General features: G+C 30.6%; 1 protein-coding gene across 11 annotated transcripts; it reads right to left on the reverse strand.

Annotated features, from left to right (window-relative positions):
• Nucleotides 1–872: 872 nt before the first annotated feature.
• Nucleotides 873–22,761, reverse strand: LOC110032741 (protein SUPPRESSOR OF FRI 4). 11 transcript variants are annotated; one of them, XM_020736477.1, is made up of 9 exons: nucleotides 22,434–22,761; nucleotides 20,397–20,494; nucleotides 19,206–19,326; nucleotides 18,414–18,691; nucleotides 18,261–18,329; nucleotides 5,870–6,030; nucleotides 5,459–5,512; nucleotides 4,638–4,806; nucleotides 873–1,017 (listed from the first exon to the last, which is right to left on the reverse strand). In XM_020736477.1, exons 1-8 carry the CDS (start codon nucleotides 22,622–22,624, stop codon nucleotides 4,735–4,737), a joined length of 1,044 nt encoding a protein of 347 aa, XP_020592136.1. In that variant the 5' UTR covers nucleotides 22,625–22,761; the 3' UTR covers nucleotides 873–1,017; nucleotides 4,638–4,734. The 11 variants fall into 11 exon arrangements, with proteins under 11 accessions (XP_020592136.1, XP_020592138.1, XP_020592135.1 ...); XM_020736479.1 differs by lacking the exon at nucleotides 873–1,017 and adding an exon at nucleotides 3,839–4,068; XM_020736476.1 differs by lacking the exon at nucleotides 873–1,017 and adding an exon at nucleotides 3,839–4,068 and having other exon boundaries at nucleotides 4,168–4,806.
• Between the last annotated feature and the right edge of the window lie 728 nt (nucleotides 22,762–23,489).

Raw genomic sequence — 23,489 nt, forward strand, 5'->3', positions numbered from 1 at the left:
TGAATTCATAGAGTATATTTAGTTAATATTTTGTAGTGTCTTAGGCTGATGTTTAATATTTGAGATGTATTGAGGATTGATTGATGTCTATTTTTTTCTTTTATGTTTTGATATTTTAATTTTAAGGTTATAAGTTTAGATATGCATATTTTTACTTACATTTGATTTTTTATATATGATTATGAAACCTAATACTTTTTTTTGGTTATTGTTCTATTGCATATGTAGTTTACTTTGTCAATTAAAAGCATAATATATTACATTATCAGGAAAAATGAGTTCAATGTAGTAATTACATTACGAGCTCTGTATCATTGTGGTACGCCTTATCCTGAATACACATAAAAAAAAAGAAAGTGGATATGGAAAGAGTTTATGTTGTCCCGAAAATATGACACGTGAAGATTACAGGTTTTTTGATATTAATGATAATGAGTTTGCTCTAGATAGTGAACAAGTCAGAAGAGATGTTATAAATAAAAAATTATCTCGAAGACTTGATCGTACATGAAGACTTGATTGTCCGTAAATCACATATTGAAGTCACCAACTGCAAAGATATTCTATGTTGCAGATCCACAACGTCTGATATATGTAATCTTATCATTGTTGTCAACGCATGCATTGACATTTGTGTCATCAATTGCTCATATGTAATATTATTTAAAATATTCATTAGAATAGTTTTTTTTTTTTTTTTCGTAAAGCATGCATACAAATTAAATATATAAATCAATACTTTGAAGAATGTCATGCATTTCACATCGTTACAAATTTTCTTGGTAAATGCATAAAAACATGATATAAATGAGTTTGAAAATGTTATTTGACAATGTTGTTTTACATTTTAACCAAATAATTAACTCAAATATTGAAATATCTACAAACGTCTCTACTGTGTTCGAATCACTATTCAACAGTATGAATCGACTCGTTAAGTGACAACATATAAAGTGATTGCCAATACTTTGCTGAGTGTAAATCGGGATGATAGCGGCTCAACAATCCATTTGTCGCCTACATATGAGAAAGACACGATGTCAAGCACAAATTTGTCTAATAGTACTCATTGATCAAACATTGTAATTGTCAGAATTATTCTCCGTTCCACTATCTCTATAATTTCCTCTTCATTTGATGAGTTCATCTAGCTACTTTTTATGTTAAAATATATAAAAATAACAAGATGTGTTATAAGTGAGAAGCTAAAAAATTAAAGTATTACTAGTGAAAAACATACATACATACTTCAATGTCACATGAACACAACACATGACACTATTCGACATAAAAGGTTAAATTATTACACAAATCAAACCTAGAAATTAAAAAAATAAACATAAATTAACTAAACCTATTGTTTAAAAAATATCGGAGATAACTATTTGTTTCGATATCGTCAACATGACTGTTCGATCCTCTAGAAGTTTTATAGCAAATAAACATAGTGACATATGATCAAACATCTCGAGAGAGGAGTCCAGTAGCCTTACGACTTGTCATAGTAGTGTATCCTTGAAATGTCATGCTAGCACGCGATGTTATATTGGTGCAGGTCAATAATGAAATATGAAATTTGTCCAGATAAGTGTTGGGTGTCGACCTGCATTTTCTTTTTATGCTTCTAGGTGGAGGGTGCAAAGCTTTTGAAACGATTAGATTAACCTTCTGTCTCTTGTGGTGCTTCTTGTTAAACTTCATTTGAATGAGTATATTCAAGCTTATCCAAATTTTGAGAAATGAGAAACATAGAATCAAGTTCTTCGCTCAGAAGTTTATGTAAGAAATTTTTTTTTTTTTTACATTGTGCCGGACCTATAATTGATAAAATCATAATTCAATTAACATAAGAATATAAATGATTCATATAATATTTTCTACTTATTGACTTTTTTTCTTTCCACCACTCTTCTGATGCATCCACTATTTTCTTAACAATGTCTCAACCTAATTTAGCCGCCCCTCTTTAACTTGTTCCATAATTTTTCCTTTTTTTCACTTGATTTCATTTGTTCTTCAACTAAGTTTTTATATACAATCTTTTGTTTTTTCAAGAAAATTTTTTGTTATGTTTTATCAGCCTTCTTTATTGAAGTGTGTGGTTATTCTATTGACAATTTCGATCTTTTCCAAGCATGTCACATTAATATAATATTCAACTTCTCCCAAATGACTGATATATCAAATTAGTTTTGTTTCTCCATCCAATGTATCATGAAGATAAAAAATTTGGTGGAAATTATATAATTTAACTTATAGCTAAAAATTTAGCTAAAAAAATCAAAACAAAATTTTAAAAAAAGACAACAAATCGAATAAGAGCTCGGCAATATCAGTTTATCAACAGACTATTCCATCTAAGATCATCAATTGTATCATACAAACTTTAAGAGTAGGTAGTATTTATGGTTAACAGTTTCATGTGTGTTTAAAATGTTGTCTGTGGTTAACTGCATCATATGGGCTCTAAGATCATGTAGTTTATGCGGTTAACTATGTCTTGCAAGCTTCAAGACTAGATAGTATATATGATTAATTATAACATGTAGACTGTAAGACTAGATTGTACTTGTGGGTCAACTATTTCATATGTACTTTCAGATCAAGTATTATGTGTGGTTAACAGTGTCGTGTATTTTAAGACTAGGTAGTATGTGTGGTTAACTGTGAATGCAAATAAGTGAGGACAATTATATGAATCAAAGTTGATCGATTCAACTCTTTTTTTTTCCATCATTGTTATACATAAGATTAGGAAAACTAATGTTGTCAACCTCACAATACATATATGAATGATAAAGTTGACTTTTTGTATGCAAAACATTATAGCCAACAAAAATCATAAATCAAAACAACCCCAACCACAACCTACATAACCTTAACCACAACCAACCAAACCACAACCAAGAGTAACCCCAACCACAGCTAGCATAAACCCAACCATAGCAACCCCAATCACAACCAATAAATACCGCATAACCCAAAACACAACCCAGATAATCCTAACCACATCTAACCAAACCACAATCAAAGCAATCCCAACCACAACCGCATCCAAACCACAACCAACAAAGACCACAAAACAACAGTCAAAACCCATATAACCCAACCAAATAAACCAAACCACAGGCCACATAATCCCAACCACAGCCAACACAAACCACCAAATCATACCCACAGCCAACAATACAAAGCCACAATCAACCCTAACCACAAGCACAACCACAACCCATGCAAACCAACCAAATAATCCAAAACGCAAGCAATATATCCCAAACCACAACCATCAAAGGACACCAAACCAGACCCACAGCCGCCAAACCACACCCACAACCAACAGAGACCACCAGACTATACCCATACCCAACACCTGTCAATTCATAACCACAACCCAAATCACAGCCACTTCCCAAATAACTCAACCAAACAACTCAAACTAAAACTCATATAACACCAAACACAGCCATCAAAGACCAACAAACCACGCCCACAGCTAACAACCAACATTGCAAACCACACCCACACCCACCACCAACAGGCAAAAGAAACTACCAAACCACGCCCGCAACCAGCAGTCATTAATGTAAAACCACAACCAACCCCAATTACAGCCACATCCCATATAACACAACAAAATAACTCAAGCCGCAACCTATATAAACTAAACCACAACCATCAAACACCAACAAACCATACATCCTACAGGCAACATTTCAAAACCACACACCCACACATCTAACAGCCAACAGAAACCACCAAACCACACCCGCGGGGATAGAAATGTAAAACCACAACCACAACTACACCCACAACAAATCTGCAAATTCGAAGTTTGGAGAGAAGCCAAAAAACCAACAATCAAACTTAAGGATTAAAGAATATACGAGCAGATCGGAAAGTAGAAATCCGACAAGAGGGAAGAAAAATGAGGAGCCAAAACTACAACCACATAAAAAACCTTTGTAACCCTAAATCAAAGAGTATCATTCAAGATATATACAGAGAGGCCACATTGAAGACAAGGGGGGGAGCTAACACCACCAAGAGCCATGCCCTAATCTTGGATGCCTGCAAAGAAGATGGGGGAAAAAGGAAGTAACACAGGTGTAATATTGTGAATAATATAAGATATTTTTGGAAAAAAACAAGGGGCAAAAGTCATTTCACATCCAGGCCACGATGTGTTCCGTAACCGATCCCGGCACCGCCGTTCACAGCTTCACCGTTTTGGTAACGGGATTTCACAAAAAGCACCCAAAACTGCTTTTCAAAACAGAAAGCAGCTAAAAGGCCCTCCCCCTCACAAATACACCCAAAATCTGAACAGAAATAAGAACCAAGAAAACAATTTCAATTTTATAAAAAACTAATAATTCATTAATTTGATCCCATGAAAATAACAATTGGTGCTTTACAATGAAGAATATTACAATCCTAAACCATCAATCAAGCCATTCACCGCCTGATTCAAATTTAACAAAATCTATTAACACAAAACTATCCACATCTCAAATAACTCCTCAATTCAGGCAAAGTGCTATTGAAGCTAAACAAAAGATTTTCATTCACACAATTCATCAGCATGAATATCATTAGAAATTAAATGAGCCTCTTAAGGGGAAAAAAAAAAGTAGCACCTGATTTCTCAGTCACCAAATTCCTCGGCCAAAAAAGAGAATTGAATTGAACCATCAGAAACGTAAACTTTGAAGAAGATTTAACTCTGAAGAAAAACTAGAATGGCATTCGGCCTGCAAGCCTGCTTTCAGAAATCCTCCTATCTATGGCTGCATTAACTGAGTTCATCTGGAGAAATATGAGATCAAGGTGGGGATCAGAGATGAACTGAAACCAGAATTTGGTTCAGTAAATTTAAACTTATGAAGTATTATTCATCAATTTAAGAAGGGGATATAGCAAAAACTAGATAACTGGCTGAATGAATGAAAGCTGACCTGTGAAAAGTCTGGTCGCACACTGATCAAAAACAGATAACAAAGAAAAGAGACCTAAGGGTTGGCAAAAGCCTGACAAAAATTAAAAAAAAAAATTCTTCCAACCAGATCCCCTTTGCTTGTTAAAAAGCAATAAAATTAAAATATAAACAAATTACATACACATTTTTGGATGGAGAAATGAGAGTCCTCGAGTGAAATGCGGCAGAGGCACGTTAGATTTGTGGAGTTAAAAAAAATTGCAAAATGGTAGCGAATAATTAATTAGTTTAATGCTGAGAAAATAGAGGATGCTGATGAAATCTTCTAAGACTAATATTTGTTATAACTGATTTAGTTTTCACTATCCCATCAAGTATGATTTCATCAATATATATGCATATAGTTGAAAAACTTGTAAGAAAAAACCTGGAGATGGCTTTGTTTTTCCAATCCATCATTTGGATCTGCTGACCAACAAGCAAATCGATTTTAATCAAAAAGAGAGTGCAGTAAAAACTTACCTGGCTAGTTTCATCGTGAACCTGATACTTCCCCACTGACATTCTTCTTTCCTCCTACATAACAGAAGCATGTTATGAAACGAGAAAATGGGAAGCCGAACAAACGAAATTGGGCAAGTGGAATCTAAGCATCACTTTTTACATTATGCCAAACCAAATATTTCTTATCACATGAAAAACACCACCATTTTAAAAGTATAATACACCTTTTCATGCATATAAATGTCGAATGTATGTAAAAAATGAAGGGTAGGTGTTAGATATGTAAATAAATAAGAATTAAGTGGTATGTATGTAAAAAAAAAAAATCAAGTTTAGGTGTTAAGGTGTTAGGTCTGTAAATAAATAAGAATTGAGTGGTATGTATTTAAGTATTCCAGGGAAATAATGTGTCTGTGCTGCAAAACTAACCATGGACATAGCCTCATCATCCCAAACCAAGTAGACCTCATTGATAGCTGGCTGAGGGCCAGGAGCTTCGTTGGAAATCACGGGTGGAGGACCAATGGCGGGACTGCTTGTATTTGGACCAGATGCATACATATGAGAGCTGACATAAGAAGCCCCACCGCCTAAAGAAGGAACAGAACGCATATGTCGACAATAAACAACAAACAAGATTGTAAATGAACCGAAAACAATCTCTTTCATGCAAAATTGAATTTACAATATCACCAAATCACAATAGAAAACTTGCTATCCAAACACTAAAAAGGCACATTCTACAATTCACATTATAAAAACAGGTAAATATCAAATATAACGTTTGATATAATAGATGGATAAAGAATGGAGTATGCAAATTATGAGACCTCATTTAAAATAATTCATAAAACAACAGGTAAAACACAGATGCAAAGTTCATATGAACTTGCTTTTGTATTCATGCTACATTAGCTGCATGTTAACATTTTCAGATATACCCACATAGACAACTTTGAAACACCTCCGCAATTTGCTTATGGCAGTGAACAAACAATAGCCAATTACAAACTAACAATGAACTATATGGATGCTTCGACAGAGAATATTATCCTTAAAAAAGATAGAATGACAATATGTTCAAATTTTTTCTTCAATCAAGAGGTAGTCTGGATACTCTGCCGCATCACCTAGAATTTTCAAAACGTAAAAGGTATTTGGCAGGGATAACCATCCAAAAAGCGATGTTTTTAAAAGCATGCTTCACGAGCAAAATGACGTAAAGCGTATGACACCAGCTTCACTTTGTTGAAGCGTACTTCGAAACACTGAAGTTAATTTGCAGGGTTTCTTTTGCAATTATTATGTTCTTAATTATTACAACAAACAAACTATTAAAAATTGTTCAAAATTTTAATTTCCAGATTTACTCAATGATTACTTTCAAGTTAGGTATTATACCACATTTTTTTCTATTTTATATTAACTTTTAAGTCATTTTATAATTATTAATCAATGCATTTATATATTAATTATTTTATATAGCCTATTACCACTTTGATTAATAAAAGCACGGCTTTGTTCTACACTTTGTGCTCTGAAGAAAAATTAAAGATACTTTGTGCTTTGATAACAATGCTAAAAAGAGCCACAATGACCCGTAAATTTGCAAGCATGGCGGAACATTAACATTGCTCTTAGATCTACAATAGTTTCAATGTCCATAGCCTTTGTTTTCCTAATGGACATTTACCTACGTGTGCCGCTTCAATGTTTCTATAATATTTTCAAATAAATGCCTCTTTTGTCAATCCGGACAATACAATCGGAATTAGCTATTTCCTTAATGGAGACCTCAAAAAGCAATTTAAGGAAAAAATTGAGTAATATTTGACCATTTCTAATTAAGAATAATGGCACATCATGCTAAATAAGTAATTTTATAAATGATTTAAACTAAAGATCTGATATGGCTATCAAAAAAGCATCCAAAGTCGAGGTTGATTAATAATAGAGCATGGTAGCAAAGAGAGAAAGCAAAATGCTTGATGATCTAGCAAGCTGTCCACTTTCTACTCTTAATATACCCATATATATATATGTATATATATTCAAATGTAAGATCAAATTTATTGATGTTGATCTATCAGCAAACTACTAATTCAATGCAATGTTCTTAAAATTAAGTCTATTAAAATTACTCTAGATGTCTTTTATACATGCTAAAAAAATTCCATTACATTTGACAAATTCTACAAAAATAAAACAATGAATATTCTATCTCATTATCTAACTTATTGTTAGGGTGTTACTTTGTATGCTTGATGCAAGATCAAATCATCATGAAATATCTCACGAAAATTAACACCTTACTAACTTTGTGAAGTTTAAAGTAAATGGCCTTGAATTAGTGATTAAATTTGGTATGATAAAAAAGTTGAGGGAAAATAAAATGTTGTTCTTGACAGCAATCTCATCAACTATATAAATTGTTATGATGTAACCATTTGTATGATTGATGCATACTCAAACCATGGAATTTTCACAAATTTTGGTATCATGATAATATGTATGGTGATTTTTAAGGTATTGAGCTTGATTTGCTGGTTTGGTATTGTATGAGTGTATAATAAGAAAAAATATGTGAATGAATATATTCATCCTTCCAAAAGGATATCTATTTTGGTATTATATGAGTTAAAATAAGACAATAAATTTGTCCAAAAAAATATCTCTATTCCTTGAAGGAAAAGAATTTTTTCTTTTGTTTCTTTTAACTAGTCTCCAAAGATCAAAATCTTTTCAACTTCCACGCCCCATCTTCTCTTATATGAGTGCAATTTTAATTATTTTCTTTACAAATTTGAACTAAACATCCATAAATAATACTTTATATCCAATTGCCAAATTCTCTCCTAGAATCAATATTTTAACTTTTCTTCCTAATCACTTATAAAAATAGCCAAGTTTAACAACAATTTCTTAAAATATACTTATTATTGCAATATCATATGCTACTGCGAAATCAAATATAGCTTCCCTCATGATATTTCTCTCTTATTCTAAACGAACCATAAATTCTCTTATAGAATGTATTACTAGAATATGGATGTCCACTCACATCACCTTTAAAAATACGTCAACTCATTGGGTATACATGTTAATAATTCATTCATCAATTTTGAAAATTAGCTTTTTAAATTATCTCATCATCTAACTTGAGAGGTATAACATTAAAAGATGTAATGTCATCACTGATAGTTAACTTAGTAACAATTATCCAATTAGTAATTTTCATCAACTTAGTAATTTTAACTTTAAACGCTTCACTGATTATCATCCTTGCCAATTCATATTATCAAACCTCCCAACATAAAATAGCTTCTATTCTTCCCCAAGGATCCTAGATTTCTCACCTTGCAATTTAGATTCTAGCATAGAAAAAAAAAAAAAAAAAAAAAAAAAAAAAGATGACATTAACACTTTTTTAATCAAAGATGTAATGACATCACTGATAATTAACTTAGTAACAATTATCCAATTACTAATTTTCTTCACCTTAGTAATTTTAACTTTAAACTTTTCATTGATTATTATCCTTGCCAATTCATATTATTAAACCTCCCAACATAAAATAAACTTCTAATTTTCCACAATGACCCTAAATTTCTCACCTTGCAATTTAGATTCTAAAATAGCAAAAAAAAAGGCATTAACACTTTTTCTAATCATGATTAGGGTTGTCAAAAAACTCGTCATTCATGAACAACTCGTGTTCGGCTTGTCAAATAGCTAATGTTTGATTCATCCGTTAAGCAAGCGATCCGAACACTTAACAATTTCTTGTGAGCTCGATTTATAAACGAACCAAGCACTGACAATGGTTTGCTCATTCGTGTTTCGCTCGTTTTGGCTCGAAATAATTAAATAATTAAATAATATTATTTATTTACATTCATTTTATATTAATTTTCATATGTATTTAAAAAAGGATAAATTTTATTATTTTTAAAATTTATTTATGTGATAAATTATATAATATATAAGTTAGGTGTTAGATATGTAAATACATAGAATTTGGGTGGTATGTATTTGTCCCGAAAACAGCTCTTTGAGGCTGGCAACCTCAAGCAATTATTTGGATTTTGTAAATGCAGGTAGGTCAAAGATGTGCATGGAGTGTGGAACAATGGGGATCCTGCATGTCGCATTCCATAATCTCAACCTCTCAAGTAATGTTTAGTCCCATATCGGGAATAACAAAAACTTTGTTGTGAGAAAAGCTTTCTATAAGCATATATTAGGTTTTTTCAATGCCAAAGAAAATTTATACCATGCATAAGAAGCATTTGAACCGGTTTTTGTTCAGTAAAAATAATTATTTTTTTAAAATTTAAATTCAAGTCGAACACGAACAGGCTATTTACGAGTCATATTGAACATGTGCCTACACAAATAAAAAAAAAAAATTGAGCAATCCGAACATGAACAAGACTTGGGCTTGCTCAAGCTAGGCTCGTTTATACCCCTTATTCATGATGCCCATTAATTTGTCTTTTCAATCAAGCATTCAAATTTCACATAGCAAATCTCTCATAATTTTAAACCTATTCAATCCTTGTAGTGGCATGACAATTACAAAGTATGTTCTACTGACTAGTGACATCATAGCAAACCCTAACCATCTCACCACAAATTGGTTAGGCAGTATCACCATGTTATTAAATACATCCTCAAATTAAAAATTCACACTTGATTCATTTAGTGAATTTTAACATAAGTTTAATATAGGACTTAGCCTAAAATTTATTTTAAATTGTTTTATGCAAATATAGGATGAGACGAACAATGAAATATAGGCTAATAACAATTTATATTAAGGAATAGCAACAAAAACACTTCATTAGATTCCAAATAATATATTAAAAGTTATCAAATTTCCCTAGAAAATAAATGATGTATACTGACTGTTTTCAAAGATAAAGTACAAAAAAAGAATCTAATATGTATCACTGGACAAAATTTCAATCACATAAGAGAGCACAAGAATAAAAACCAATCAAAGGAAAGCCTAAGCCTTACTCTGAAACAAGGTGACTCAACCTCGAAAGAAATCATAAAAACCTGCAAAAGGCTTTAAGAACATATATTTCACCAATATAGACAAAAATGGTGGAAAATTGAGATTTTATTTTGAAACTCATTGCATGACATTTTTACATGCCTCTGAGGCCCTACTATATTAGCCCAAGGGGTCCCCAAATAAAAGCTTGAAATTATCCCAGCACAAATAATAGAAAGCTTTAGGTATGTTAATTTCATGTGATTTCATCCATTAAAGGTAAACTGAGGGCAAAAAAGCTATGCTACAACTATCACTAGCAAAAAGGTCGGTTCAGGATTGTCGCAGTTGGCGGGAGATGTAAGCATGAAGTAGATGGTTTAGGAAACATAGGTTGGAATCCCAAGCCTATAGCATTACTGTTATGAAAATTCTATTTGGTCCAAAACTATAACACAACTTGCAGAAATAGAAATCAAAGAAAACCAACTTCAAGGTGGTAAAATATTAGCTGTGGTAAAAATGAAAGGAAAAAGAACGAAACTGCATGTATGAAAATATAGAAACAATTTGCAAGAACGAAAAGTATACATGGAGAAATGCTTTAATTCTAAAGAATAGGAAGCCTTGAAAGCTGACAGCAGATTATTTGTAATTTTAATTGAATCAAGCCCAACAATAGTGAACAAATCAAAAAAAAAAATTAGAGAACACAACTCATTCTAAATAGAATTAACATCATAACATGATTAACATAAACTAAAAGGAAAATACAATGCCAAGGAAATATACTTTAAAATTAAATATGCGCCTTTTAAGGTTCACTTGTGGCTTTGATGAGCAAACTTTCAAAATTTTATAAATTTACCTCATTTGAAAAAAAAAAATTCAATTCTAACGAATAAAAAATTTGGTATTTAATAAGTAGTGATGTAATTCAAGCAGAGAAATACACAATTTATCATGAGTGAGTATCTTACGCCAATGTAATTAGATACCATTATTATCCACCATCAATAGTGGAAACAATCCCAATATTCATAATAGCTTCAAGAACAAGTTGAAGTTGTAAGGAGGGGAAAGAAATAACCCACAGTAATAGAATTAAGCTTAATAAATAAAGTAAAATCAATAACAACGAAGATTTATAAATGATAAAAATAAAGCTTCAGGTTTCTAGTTTATAAGCATTAGTCCTGATGTACCATAAAACATTATGATTCCACATTTGCTACAACTAATTTTGAAGGCCTCCATCAGAATTTAGACGCATCATTACCTTATTAGCAAATTTGAATTTCACATCGCAAGTTTACATCAACAATAGACTTGTAATTTTCACAATTAATGTTTGTTTTCTATGAATATATTCATGCAGATCGCATGCAAATAGTCATGCAATAGAAAGTTCAACAACATCTATCAGTTTTCTAAGTTCATATAATGTGACATTTTCAATGCCCATATTCCTATCAACATACAAAAATAGTGAATATCATATCAACCAAATGTATGTTCTTTAATAAGATAACATAACAGATCATCCAAATATCTATTAACTACATTAATTTGATAATTAGTTAATGGCTTATAAGCTTATAAAAATTTTAATTGGGCTCTTAGATTCAAGCAAATAATTTCAAAAAGTAACTCATGAACCTTACAAATCTATTAAATAGAATTATCATAAGTAATATGTGCAATTTAACCACCTTAAATGTAAAATTTTAAAAGTAACATTTTTAAACATGGAATGAAAAGAGCTATAATTTACAAGTAATTAACCGCTGCAAAATTAAAATCATGTGTTTGTAGCATTCGTAGCAATCTTAGAGAAAAGTCAATGCCTACATCCAGTCAAACTCGTACTTGTCAATGGCTAATGGTGCAACATAATGCAAAGATCTCTGTCAAGCATAGTGCCTAATGCATGGCAAGGTGCATGCCATCTTAGTTAGACGAAAAATATTATAAAAACTATTAGCAAATATATATATATATATATATATATATATAGGCTATTAAATTGAAAAATAAAATACCTTAATAATAAAAACAATAAAAATAATAGTTAAATTCAAGTGCTCAACACCTCAATTACTTCTTTTTTTTTTTTTTTGGCAAGTTCAATGTTTTCATAATATTTCAAATTAGTCATCCAAAAAATCACCATCAACATAAGAAAAAAAATATATTAGCTCCTTTATCAACATCATTATTATCTCATGAAGCATAATATCACCACCATCTTCATTGCACAAACGAAGCTCACAAGAGTGTGAACAACAGAATAGCTCGTCTTTGGATCACAAGAAGGCATCTCTTGGTTCCAATTTGGATAGATTTATGGTATATATATATATATATATATATATAACAGAAGAATGATCTGCGAAGGACATTAAAGCATATGAATGAAAGGCCTATTTCACTTTTTTATATGATGTTGAAACGTGTCATACAAGTAAATATTACAGTTTAGGTGTTAGGTATGTCAAATGTCAATACATAAGAATTACATCGTATATGAATAAATCCCTCTTTACTTTTTAATATTAAATCTTAAAAATCAACCCAAAGCGCGTCACCTGGCATTGCCATGCCTGGTGCACATAGTGCATGCCATTTTGGTGTGTCGCACTACTCCATGCAAATGACATCGAGGCGTGCCACGCCAAGCCAAACGAAATGATGTGCACCATTTTGCACCTTTCACATGCATGGTCGGCATCACATGAAATAGGCAATATTGTATACAAACCAATACTAAGTTTTTTTTTTATTTTTTTCTCCACTTTTTATCTGACATATTTTGCAATGAGGCCTTATGCATGCAATGTCAAATTTTAAACTAGGCCAATAGCATATTGTCTCGACCTTATAGCCCCCCAGCATAAAATTCCAAGAGAAAGAAATCTCACAAAATGAATAAGGGATGCAAAGTAGAGTGCCCTAAAAAAAAGGCATCTTTAATCATAAAATTCATATTATGCCTAAGGTACTATTCAAATAAAACATATCTCACATAAGCTTTAACAATTGGTATAATTATATTTAATGTGGTCAAAGCCGGTCACCATAACTAGCATGTTGTTTAGAGAGGACAACTACAATATTAAAGTATCAACGAGTTTATTTCAGTTCCACACTAATGTTGTGACCAAAGGTAGAATTTAACCCATCTGGCATGCTTATGTCCCCATTTGGCATGTTTATGAACTAATTTCCTTTGGGAGTTTAATATTTAAATTCTAATGTTCTAAATATAAAATTAGCTCAATAGCAAATAATGCTTATGGTATCAAAACTATTATACAACTATGAAACAAAAATCCTTGCCATAATTAGAGTATGGAGTATTTCAATTTTGCGTCATGTAACTCTACTGAAATAACAATTGAATTTCCATCCTAACACCAAATGTATCACATGAAACCTCAAAAAATTTATTACAAGTAAATAAACTTAGTATATGTGCATTATGTACACACAAAGAAGCAGACTCGCCCAAATGGGGTATTACGCGAGATACTTGCAACTTGCCAACCGAGGACTAGTAAGGATTCACTAAGATGGATGTAGGAGGAACTCGTCAAATATGATTCATTAGCAATCTCTCCAGTGGGGTCTGAGAGAGACTCGCCTAACCTTCAATGTATCTAACACCAGAGACTAGCTAGACTTGCATGCCAACTAAATGGGAAAAATATCACTAAGCTCAAGTAAAACTTGCCCTATGCCATCAATAAACTTACTAGAGCATATCTACCAAGGGAGTAGCCTATATCTGCAATGACACCAGATGTATACTCCTATGAGACCAAGCAGCACCCCTACTGTTCCAAGTCCGAGTTTGTGTTAAGGCTAAACATATTTTGTTTTTATATTTTTCTATATTCATTATATGTATAGTTCATACTGTAACTTTTCCTTTAGCACTCAAGATTCTAAATCCATATCTATAAAAAAAGGATCACAAGGAGAGCCAAAAGTTTCAAAATTTTCTTCTACATAATATATTCTTGAGCCAATATAGTGAATCTTTCTTCTTCGTTTTCATCTTTTCTTTCTCGTTTTTCTTTGAGTTATTAAGTTCTAACATAGCCTATGAACAAATCATGATTCAATACATTTGTCTCTCTTTAATGTTACTAAAGGCTTGTTCAATATATTTCTTCTATTTTAATTCTATCTTTTAAAATAATTAGTAATTAGTACCAAGACAAGGCTACTAATTCCTTCGATGAATCATCAGTAAAAAGAGGCAAAACCATGAAAATCCTCAATATCATGAATAATGTTAAGAATTTGGCTATATACTAATTGCTTTAAACTTGTCATGTAGCATATAATCCATTAGTAAAAGCTATAAATTTCATAAGTACAACAAACGAGTAGCCAAATAACACTCCTGTGGACCAAAATATATTATTTCGTATTGAAACTTTTCAAAGAGTTTTTTTTTCTAAAGGTACTAAAGTTTTCACATTAGATTTAATATAAATCAGCTATAAACATGGCCATAAATTTTCCTATAAAAAAAGTTATGTATATAAAATTTTAATCATGCCTCCAAACCAACTATTAAATAAACAACAAGAAAAAACAAGGATAAAGAATCATCCAAAAGAACAAAAGAAGCCTCAAGCTAGAATAAGAAGCCTCGCCTAGGTAGCAATCAATACTCGTGAAAAACGTAAATACGTCTAACTAGTGCATGCAAGAAATTATAAAGTTTTATTTTAATAGTTGTGACAAAATGATTTTTAGGAGCCTCGATGGTCCAACTTATAGATCCTGAACTAGAAAGGAAAACCACCTGAAGGAAAATGTAGTAAGCATTTATAGAAAGGAAAATTGTACACGAAAACACCATGCATTCTTCAAGAATTGGAAGCTTTGATCTCAAAAAAATAAAATTATTTATGACGTTGAAAACTAAATTACATATAAATTAAACGTGCTCCTCTTAAGTTTCACTTTATGTGCTCTCAACATGTATAGGTTTCAAACATTGGTCAATAATAGAAGATATATTCATAGTTATATCAAGAATGTATATAAAAAGAAATATTTCAAAAGCAAAGCACAGATTTCTAAGGCATAAAAAAAAATTATAATTGAAAATATATTCATAGTTATATCCAATGTTTTTAAAAGCATGTGTGACATCAACTTTGCTTTGTTCACGTGCTATTTGCAAGCGAAGCGCACTTCAGAGCGCTAAAGGAGAAATGAATTATGTGAATGGAAAAGATGATGAAGACTACAACAACAACAACAACAACAACAAAACCTTAATCCCACTACGTGGGGTCGGCTACATGAATCTTTTTTCTCCATTGCGTAGATGATGTTCAAAGTACAAAATTACTTTTTTAACTTTTTAAATGAAACTTCAGACTTTATTAGTATATCATGCTTTAAATTTTAGATTTATTTTGAGTCATAAGATTTGTCATGCAATTTCTCGATTTTTATTTAATACAACAAACTGTTAGAAAATTTTTTTACATTTTTAATGATTTTCCCTCGATCTTTGAAAAAAAGTTAGAATATTGTACGACATTCTTTTCTATTTTATATTAACTTTCAAGTCATATAATAAATACTTTATATTTTATAATTAATGAATGTATTTATATATTAATAGTTTTATACAACAGATTAGTATTTTGGTTCATAAACGTGCAGCTTCGATCTGCGTTTTATGCTCTGAAGAAAAAATAAAGCATTGTGCTTTGTGCTTTGTGCTTTGATAACATTGCTTATATCGAGTTGTATATAGAAGGAAAGATTCCAAAAGAAAAATAATGTCTAAAGCATCACAAAACATTAAAAAGAAATTAAAAACCACAAGACAAACTAGAGCCCTATTTGGGATCAATTTCTATTTTATATTTTTGTTTCTATTTTCAATCTGTTTTGTTTTCTATTTTCTGTTTTCTAAAAACACATTTGATATTGTTATGATTCATATGTTTTTAGAAACAAAAAACTATAAAACATGTTTAGTTGAGTATTTTTTATTTTTTTAAAAAAAACTATACATTTTAAAAAATTAGTTGAACATAATTGGCATTTATATATAAGTCGCATAAATTTCACCTTTTATATTAAAATCATCCGACTCTTTCTTATCACACAAAAAATATCACCAGCTCTAACTAGGTAAATGTCTCAAAATCCAAGGTATAAAAACTCATCAAAAACAAATCAATAAAAATATGCTATATATATATATATATATATATATAGCATATTAATGATTTTTTTGGTGAATTATTGAAATTTATTAACTAATTAATTATTCTATTAAGTTAAGGCATTTATATATAAGTCACCTAAATTTCACCTTTTATATTAAAATCATCCGACTCTTTCTTATCACACAAAAAATATCACCGGCTCTAACTAGGTAAATGTCTCAAAATCCATAATTTTTTTTTGGGTGAATTATTGAAATTTATTAACTAATTAAATATTCTATTAAGTTATGGTTTTGTTAAATTGAAGTTTTAGTTAATTTAAAATTTTTATAAGTTTATTAAAATTTTATGGATTAATCAAAAATTCAATTAATATAATTAAATATTTAATTAATTCATTATTTAGTGTTTTAATTAAGTTGTTTAATATTTTATTTAATTATTTATATATTTAATGATATGTTTAAATAATTTAATGTTTTAATTTTATAATTATTAACTTAATTAAATAATTAATTTTTTATTTAAATTATTATGGGTTTAATTTCTTGATTATTAAGTTAATTAAGTAGATTTATATTAAGTAATTATGAGTTAATTAAATTCATTTAGGTTCCATTTAAATAATTAATAATTTAATTAGATGATTATTAGTTTAACTAAGTATTTTATTAATTGGTTGAATATAAGTAATTTTTATAATTCCATTAATTTATTAATGAGTTAATTAAGCAATTTTAGGAGTTAATTAGTGGATTAACAACTTAATTGGTTTATGTTAATTTCGTTCAATGTTGATTGAGCTAATTTAAGGTTTTATCTTCATTTCTTCATTAATAACCCCTAACAAAATCCTAACCCTCGTACACATCAAAAAGGAGAGATATTCAAAGGACAAATATAGCCATGTCAATAAATCAAAATGCCTAAAAAATCCCAAAACATGAAAAGGAATTAACAATGCAAGACAAAAGAAGTTCAGAATAATCCTTATTTTGTGCATTTATGAACATTGTTCATTATCCATTTCTCACAATTACTTGCTGAGAAGAAAATTGTTCAGCAATGTTAAAAACACTGCTTTGTTCTTTTCTTATATGATTCATCAATTCTTATTTAGCATAGATAGTACTCATTTTTGCTGATGTTTCAATAGCAATAAAAAGTAAAACAATATAGTAGGAAATGTTCCAATAGGTGCCTTTCTAGCTTAGTTATCTATCCCACAACGACTAACATCAGTTTGAAGTTTCACGAATAGAACAGTCACCTATATGCATTAAAAATATTTAAAAAAAATCCATTTTTCACTTTTACACGGATTAATAATGACAAAGTAAGAATATAGTCACTTTTTTATCATCAAAGCATAACAAAGACCTATATGTCTATTAGGTACTAAACTACTAAGACAAGTGATCAACAATTAAAAGTAAGAAAACCAACTGCCATCCCATCAATGATAGTTCGCAATGAAAAATTCTACAAACAAAAAAATATCACCGCCAGCAAACTTAAGAAGAAAAAAAAAGAAAAAGGGAAGAAATGCATAAAGAGATCCAAATGAGTAAGAAAACAGTAAGACTACTTCAGGAAAGAAATATCTAACCTTGGTTGCTTGATGTACTATAGCCAGTTGTTGTAACAATACTAGAACTGGAATTGACATCAGTCGCACCTAAAAATATCATAAAAGAGTTTGATAAAATAACTAATGAGCATGTATTTGGCAGGTATGGTAAATTTTGAGTAGGAGTGATACTTATGTTATTGATTGGGAAGAGTGGTTGGGGTAATGGTGTTGGTGTTGGTGTTGGTGAAGGAAGGCCAGGCGGCGCAACTTGAAAGGATTGTTGAAGCACAGTTGCAGGAGTCGTCAAAGGAGCCGACACATTCTGGACGGGAAACAGAGGCTGCTGTGCCAGACCTGAAGGCGGAGGGGTTACCAATGCCACTGGGTTTGGTGGAAACCAAGCTTGCAGCAGAGGTTGCACAGGCCAACTTGGAGGCTGCAACGGCAGTGCTGCCGCATTATAACTGCTAAATGAAATAAAGATATAAAATGCAAGAGAAGTAAAAGGTTATATAAAATAGAAATAAGAGAGATTTAAAAACCTACCACACAATTCCTATCTATTTACATATCAAACAGCCAAAGTTTGATATTTACATTTACAAGACTCTTTTGTCATACACCTATGCATGAAAAGGTGTATTTCAATGTTAAAAAGATAGTGATGGTGATAATGTTGATGTGATGTTAAAGATTTGAATGGTATGCATGTAAATATAAATGTTTAGCTGTTAGATATGTAAATTCATAAGAATTGTGTGGTATGTATGTAAATGCCCCTAGAAATAAATAAGGTAAAGGCAACTGAAGATAGAGCAATCTACCACCCTTTCACTAATGATTTTGTCATTAAGGAAATTAGTTATTAAAATGACCTTTTAAGCAAATATGTAATTATGAAAAAAAACTGGAGAGATAAAATCATATAAGCATAGATAATCGAAATAGTTCGGAATAAAAAAAAAGCTTAAGATGGCATACACTGGTGGTACAACACCATAAGTTGGAGGGAATCCAACACCTACAGCTCTTGGCACGACACCAGTCAAGAGCCCTGTAGAGGAAACTTCAATTTTTGGCACCTTCAATGAGGGATCTTCCTCTGCATGATACAGTTTTTTCAATTATCGCACAAAAATAAAAATTATGGGCAACTTCTAACAATGCCTCACAAAATCTGCAACAGCTAAAACATAGCCATGCCAGAAAGGATTGTCAAAAATAAACCAGCATTAAAAAAAAAATTAGAGAGGAGATAAAAAAAAAGAAAGAAAAAAAATAGCAGGACAAATATGTGAACCTCATAAGCATATTAACATCAACATCCATTTCAAATAAAAAATAAATATGAATAAAGTAAACACGCAGGACTAACAAAGTCATAAAACCAAGATAGACTCAATCTAGATGTGATAAAATATGCAATAAAGGAATGCATATATTAACTGTGATGTTACCAAACAACACAAAGCTACTTAATGAAAGAAAATATTTAATCGTGCTTAGAAAAAACTATACAAAGTTTAACAACAAAATAAATATGTTAGTAAATAGTTGGCAATTAATATATTATGTAAATGCTAAAATCTACTGTATCCTGCAAAGTGCCAACAAATCGTCAAGCTAAATATAACATCAGTTTCATCCTTTAAACTACCTTTGTTAAAAATAATGACAAAAAAAAAAGTCGAGGCTTTCTGGAATCATCAAAATGTCAAATTTTTGTTAAGAATTAAGGTTAAATTCAAGGGAAAAAAAAGTAGCCTTTTAATAAAAAATTATTTAAAACCTACGTTAAATATATGAAATAAACAGATATTTTTGCATTTGAAAAGGAATTGAGTTAATATCAAAGAGACAACAGGAGTCACTTCTACTCCAGTAGTCCAATCTAAAACAGTGCGATGTGAGGGTACATTTAGTATTTACCTCGAACACAGAACACAAAAGTAAAAAATAAATAAACAAAATAATCACCTTGAAATGACAAAAAAGCAATTACACTAAAAATATTGATTGTTGATGGATAGGAAAACAAAAAGAACCCCAAACACAATATTTAAGTTAAAAAGTAAATCATAAGTCTAAAGAAATATAATTGTGGTTAAGATCCTGGCTCAATTTATGATTGGTGCCTCATAAAAGAGAATAAAGATGCTAGAAGAATGTTACCTTCTCCATAGTGCGCAGCTAAAATGTCCGAAGGTATTCCTTGCATGCCAAATATCTCAATTTCCGTTGATTCTCTGCCAACCTTAGCATTAGGAACTCTGAAAATAAGCTATTTAACATTAGAGACAATAAGCCATAAATAAAGCATTCAACATTAAAAATAAGGGAAATTTATTCACATACCACACAATTCTGGTGTATTTTCATATCCAACACCTAAAGTTTAATATTTACAATTATAACACCTTAGTGTCATAAACTAGGCATAAAAATGTATATTTTACTCTTAAAAAAGGTAGTGTCGCTGATATTTTTGATGTTATGTTAAATATTTTAGTGGTATGCATATAAATATGAATGTTTAGGTGTTAAATATGTAAATACATAAGAATTGTGTACTATGTATGTGAATGCCAATAAAAATAAAACCAAAAATGAATAAGCCACTGATAATGCGTCCATTAGAAATGTGGCACATAGTTCAAATTTATGAATTAACACATTCATCCACATGATAAATGTGTTAGCAGCTTACTTTTAGCAAGATGTAAATTTTTTTTCTTTTTTTTTTTAACTTCAAATGATACACAAAATTTCTAAGACTGGCGTAACATAACCATTTAGCACAGCTCCAGAAAAAAAAAATTAATGCAGGCTTATCGGATCATACACGCCCTTATTTAAAATAGAAGTTTAATAAAATGCCAGAAATAAAATACAATGCACAAATTTTTAATGAAAAAATTGATGCTTTATAAGAAAATACAGAAAGCAAGATAATAAAATCAATGTCTTTCTCTAATTGTACAAGCCATGACAATTCATACACAAAATAAAACAAAAATACATGAACTATAGCTTAGACAAATTCTTTTGCAGGGAATTAGTTCTAAAGCAATGTTCACATATTTGTGTTCAAACATTTCAGTAATAAGAGCTGCAAAGGAGAGTAAAGTCTTTTTCAACAAAATCATCAACAATGAGATGAGAAAATAAGGAATATCGGAAATTTTGCCAGGAATTAGCACAAACATATAAGGATTTTTCCTTCCGATAGAGCATATACCATAAGAACCGGTTAGCCTTCTCACATAAATAAATAGCAATGGTGATCGATTTATGCAGGAAAGCTCTTGGTTTTGCAAATGAGAAGACATAATAGCACAAACATTTACGCTTTCCACTACCTAAACTAGGTTCATAATTTTTTATAACCATTTGAAAAAAAAAATTATAGGCACAGAATCAGAAGTCACTTGCTCATTTCAGACTAAGAAAATCAGAAAGAGAAAATTAAAAAAAATATATTATTTCCCAACATGAGAATACAAGGAAACTTCAAAGTCAATATATTTCAACAAAAAATACCTTTAAGCATTAGAAAGCTAGTTCTAAAAAATGAACAATGCACATCTTTCCATCTGAACAGGCTCTCAGAATTCTGAGAAAATATTGCATCCGAATAGCGGAAGTACGACTGGTGTTATTCATAGTAGTATTGGTGATATTGTGGTATTATTATACTACAGCAACACCAATACTACCCCTTAATACCACCAATACTACCAAAAAAAAACATCCAAATGCAGCTCATCCGGATGCAATAATTTCTCCAGAATTAACACATTCAAGACAAACTTCCAGATTTATAAAGCAAAAGTTGTCCTCGAACGCGCAAAGTGATGTATACAATCTTTGAATCCGCTAAGAAGAAACAAAAATAATAATAATTCTTCGTACTAACGCGAGGAGATTGCACAGGACTTGAAATCAAGAAATGAATAAATCTGCCTCGTCACAGACCGCTCATTCACAATAACACATCTTAATAACAATCACCAGAACTAATCAATAGCTCAAAACGAATCAAAAAGTCATTAAAAAAACAAAACAAAAGCAAATAAAAACTCTGCAAACAGATTTTAATAAATTGCGAGCGACTTCAACTGCTGTTAAGAAATTATACGCGTAAATGAGAGGACAGGGAAGGCAACGAAAATTGGCCAGAAATAAAGTTTCAAACAGTTTGATCTATACTTGGTGACGCTTTCTTTGTGAACCTGTAGGACATGTATGGCCATGCCGCCGGCGGTTGAGAGCTTCTTGTGGCAGACATGGCATTTGAAGTGTTTGGCCTTTTGGTGCTGGACAAGTATCTTCTCGTCATCGAACTCGCGGTCACAGTAGTAGCACCAAACCTTCGAGGGTCTCTTCTTCTTCTTCCCCATGGATCCCCTTAACAAGAATAGGGTTTTCCCAGCTTATTATTATCAGCTTTCAGCTCTTGCGCTCAAGCCGTGTGGTTGGAGTCTCCTTTTTCGGTCCTAGGGTTGTTGGTTTACCGCTTGCTTGCGGGTGGAAAACATTTGCTTAGGGAGATTTATAGAGTCACCACACAATTCTTATGTATTCATATATCTAAAATTTTATTTTTTATATTTATAATTATAACAAGTTAATTATATATATATATACTTATTTCAATTTTAAAATACTAATAATAGTAATATTTTTATGAAATTTTAAGTGTTTAATATGTATATATGTGAGAAATAAGTGCACATTTTAGTTAGTATATAGATTTCTATTTTTTAGTAAGAACTTAGTTATTTATATATTGGTATTATTCGAATGTGGATAAATATTAAAATTAAAATTTATAATTTGAGGATGTGAAATTTCAAATCCTATCTCATTAAGACATGAGTCAAGTGGTAAATTTTTAATTTTGAAATTATTGATTTTTATCTACAATATAAAATTAGGGGAAAAAATACTAAGAGGTCATTTGGCAATTTTTTTTTACTAGAAAAAAAAATATATTTGATTTGTTATAACATATTTATTTAATTTCAAGAACACTCAAAAAAGTTTTTAGATGTTTTAAATATTTTTAAAAGTAAGCTAATTTTTTTTTAATAAAAAATATTCAAAAAATGCACTAACTAAATATATTTTTAAGATAAAAGTAAAAACAAAAAATAAACTAAAAAATAAGTGTGATCTTAAACAAGCCCTAAGCAAGAAATAACTATCTAACTCAACATAAAAAAAAAATTCAGCAAATCAACTTGAGAGTGTAGTTAGTGACTT

This window comes from Phalaenopsis equestris, unplaced genomic scaffold (assembly GCF_001263595.1).
Source record: "Phalaenopsis equestris unplaced genomic scaffold, ASM126359v1 Scaffold001018, whole genome shotgun sequence".
Lineage (NCBI taxonomy): Eukaryota > Viridiplantae > Streptophyta > Magnoliopsida > Asparagales > Orchidaceae > Phalaenopsis > Phalaenopsis equestris.